Raw genomic sequence first — 1,786 nt, 5'->3', positions numbered from 1 at the left:
TATTTTGGATTTGGGTGCAAGGGTGTCCTGGCTTTCATCTTGAGCAGAGCTCAGTTTTCTAGGTCATGTTCAGAATGGGAACCTCATTGAGACCACTGACACTAATAAGCAGGAGACTCTGTATGCACAATTCCTCTCTGCAGACTGCTACATGTACTATTTTCAATACAAAGCCTACTGTGAGTATGTCACTCCAGAAATGAATCACATTATAGTATTCCTGTAACATGTGTGTTAAATTTGGAAATCATAGATGCCAACAGTGTATGATAATAAATACTCTCAAAAGCATAACTGCATGCCTTCCAGACAATTGCAAGTACACAAAGAAGAAATTTCCATCTTAAAAAAAAGCAAAAAGAGAAAATTTTATCCTCGCCATTACAATTTTATATTTGTAATTATAGTGTCAACAGACAAGGTAATATGGCCGAGAACTACTCTGTGACAAATGAATTCATCCTGGTGGGATTCTCAGATCACCCAAACCTGAAGATCCTTCTATTCCTGGTGTTCTTAGCCATCTATCTGGTCACCATGGTGGGGAATATTGGACTGGTAGCCTTGATCTACACGGAACGCCGTCTTCACACACCCATGTATATCTTTCTGGGTAACTTGGCTCTCATGGATTCCCTTTGCTCCTGTGCCGCCACTCCCAAGATGCTACAGAACTTTTTTTCTGTGGACAGAAAGATGTCTCTCTATGAATGCATGGCACAGTTCTATTTTCTTTGTGTTGCTGAGACTACAGACAGCTTTCTTCTGGCAGCAATGGCCTATGACCGCTATGTGGCCATATGCAACCCACTGCAGTACCACACCATGATGTCCAAGAAACTCTGCCTTCGGATGACCATAGGATCCTACATAATAGGAAATGTGCATCCTATGGTTGAAGTGGGGCTTTTATTAAGGTTAACTTTCTGTAGGTCGCATGTAGTCAAGCACTTTTTTTGTGATATTCTTCCATTATATAGAATCTCTTGTACTGATCCACATATCAATGAATTGACATTATTTAGCTTTGCAGGGTCAATTTTAGCCAGTACTATTACCATAGTTCTTGTGTCTTATTTTTATATACTTTTCACTATATTCAAAATGAAGTCTAATGAGGGTAGAGGAAAAGCCTTATCAACTTGTGTGTCCCACTTTCTATCTGTATCAATATTCTATGGTTCTCTTCTCTTTCTCTATGCACAACCACAAGCAGTCATTGATGGAGATAAAGATATACCCGTAGCTATTTTCTATACCCTAGTAATTCCTTTATTAAACCCTTTCATTTACAGTCTGAGAAATAAGGAAGTAATAAATGTGATGAAAAAAGTCATGAAGAAGAGATGATTCTGTAACATTAGACAACAAGGACCATATCTATTGGACAACTAATTTAAAGATGAACATACCATTTTCTAAACTCACATAATGAGAAAATGGTCAAATGTAAAAAGAAAATTATTAATTTATGGAAGTCTAAGAACATTTGAAAACAATTAGTTCATAATAAATAAATTTTGTTAAAATATGTTTGAAATTCGAAGGAATAATTTAAATAACTGTTGAAGTATTAGATTGTATCTAGCCACAATTTTCAATACATCTAATGAATATTAGAAATATATTTATTGCTAATTGTTGCATCCATTTAATATCATTAGCAAGTTTTTTAATTTCAGAATTTAAAATTTCCAACAAATTAAAACCTTTGTTTATGATAAGAAATTCAATCAAAGGAAAAAATTTTTATGACTTGGGTTTATTTTCAATGTTTCGTTTGTTC

The 1,786-nt window shown here is 34.8% G+C and overlaps 1 protein-coding gene across 1 annotated transcript; it reads left to right on the top strand.

Moving 5' to 3' along the window:
• Positions 1-426: 426 nt before the first annotated feature.
• On the top strand, positions 427-1,350 carry LOC119825519 (olfactory receptor 5K3-like). Its single transcript, XM_038346430.1, has one exon. It carries the CDS (start codon positions 427-429, stop codon positions 1,348-1,350), a length of 924 nt encoding a protein of 307 aa, XP_038202358.1.
• The last annotated feature ends 436 nt before the right edge of the window (positions 1,351-1,786 follow it).

Source organism: Arvicola amphibius, chromosome 10 (assembly GCF_903992535.2).
Source record: "Arvicola amphibius chromosome 10, mArvAmp1.2, whole genome shotgun sequence".
NCBI lineage: Eukaryota > Metazoa > Chordata > Mammalia > Rodentia > Cricetidae > Arvicola > Arvicola amphibius.
This window is presented reverse-complemented; position numbering and strand designations above follow the sequence as displayed.

Bases quoted from the DNA above. Each gene is read 5' to 3' on its own strand.
- LOC119825519 (XM_038346430.1), top strand. From the start codon at position 427: ATGGCCGAGAACTACTCTGTGACAAATGAATTCATCCTGGTGGGATTC.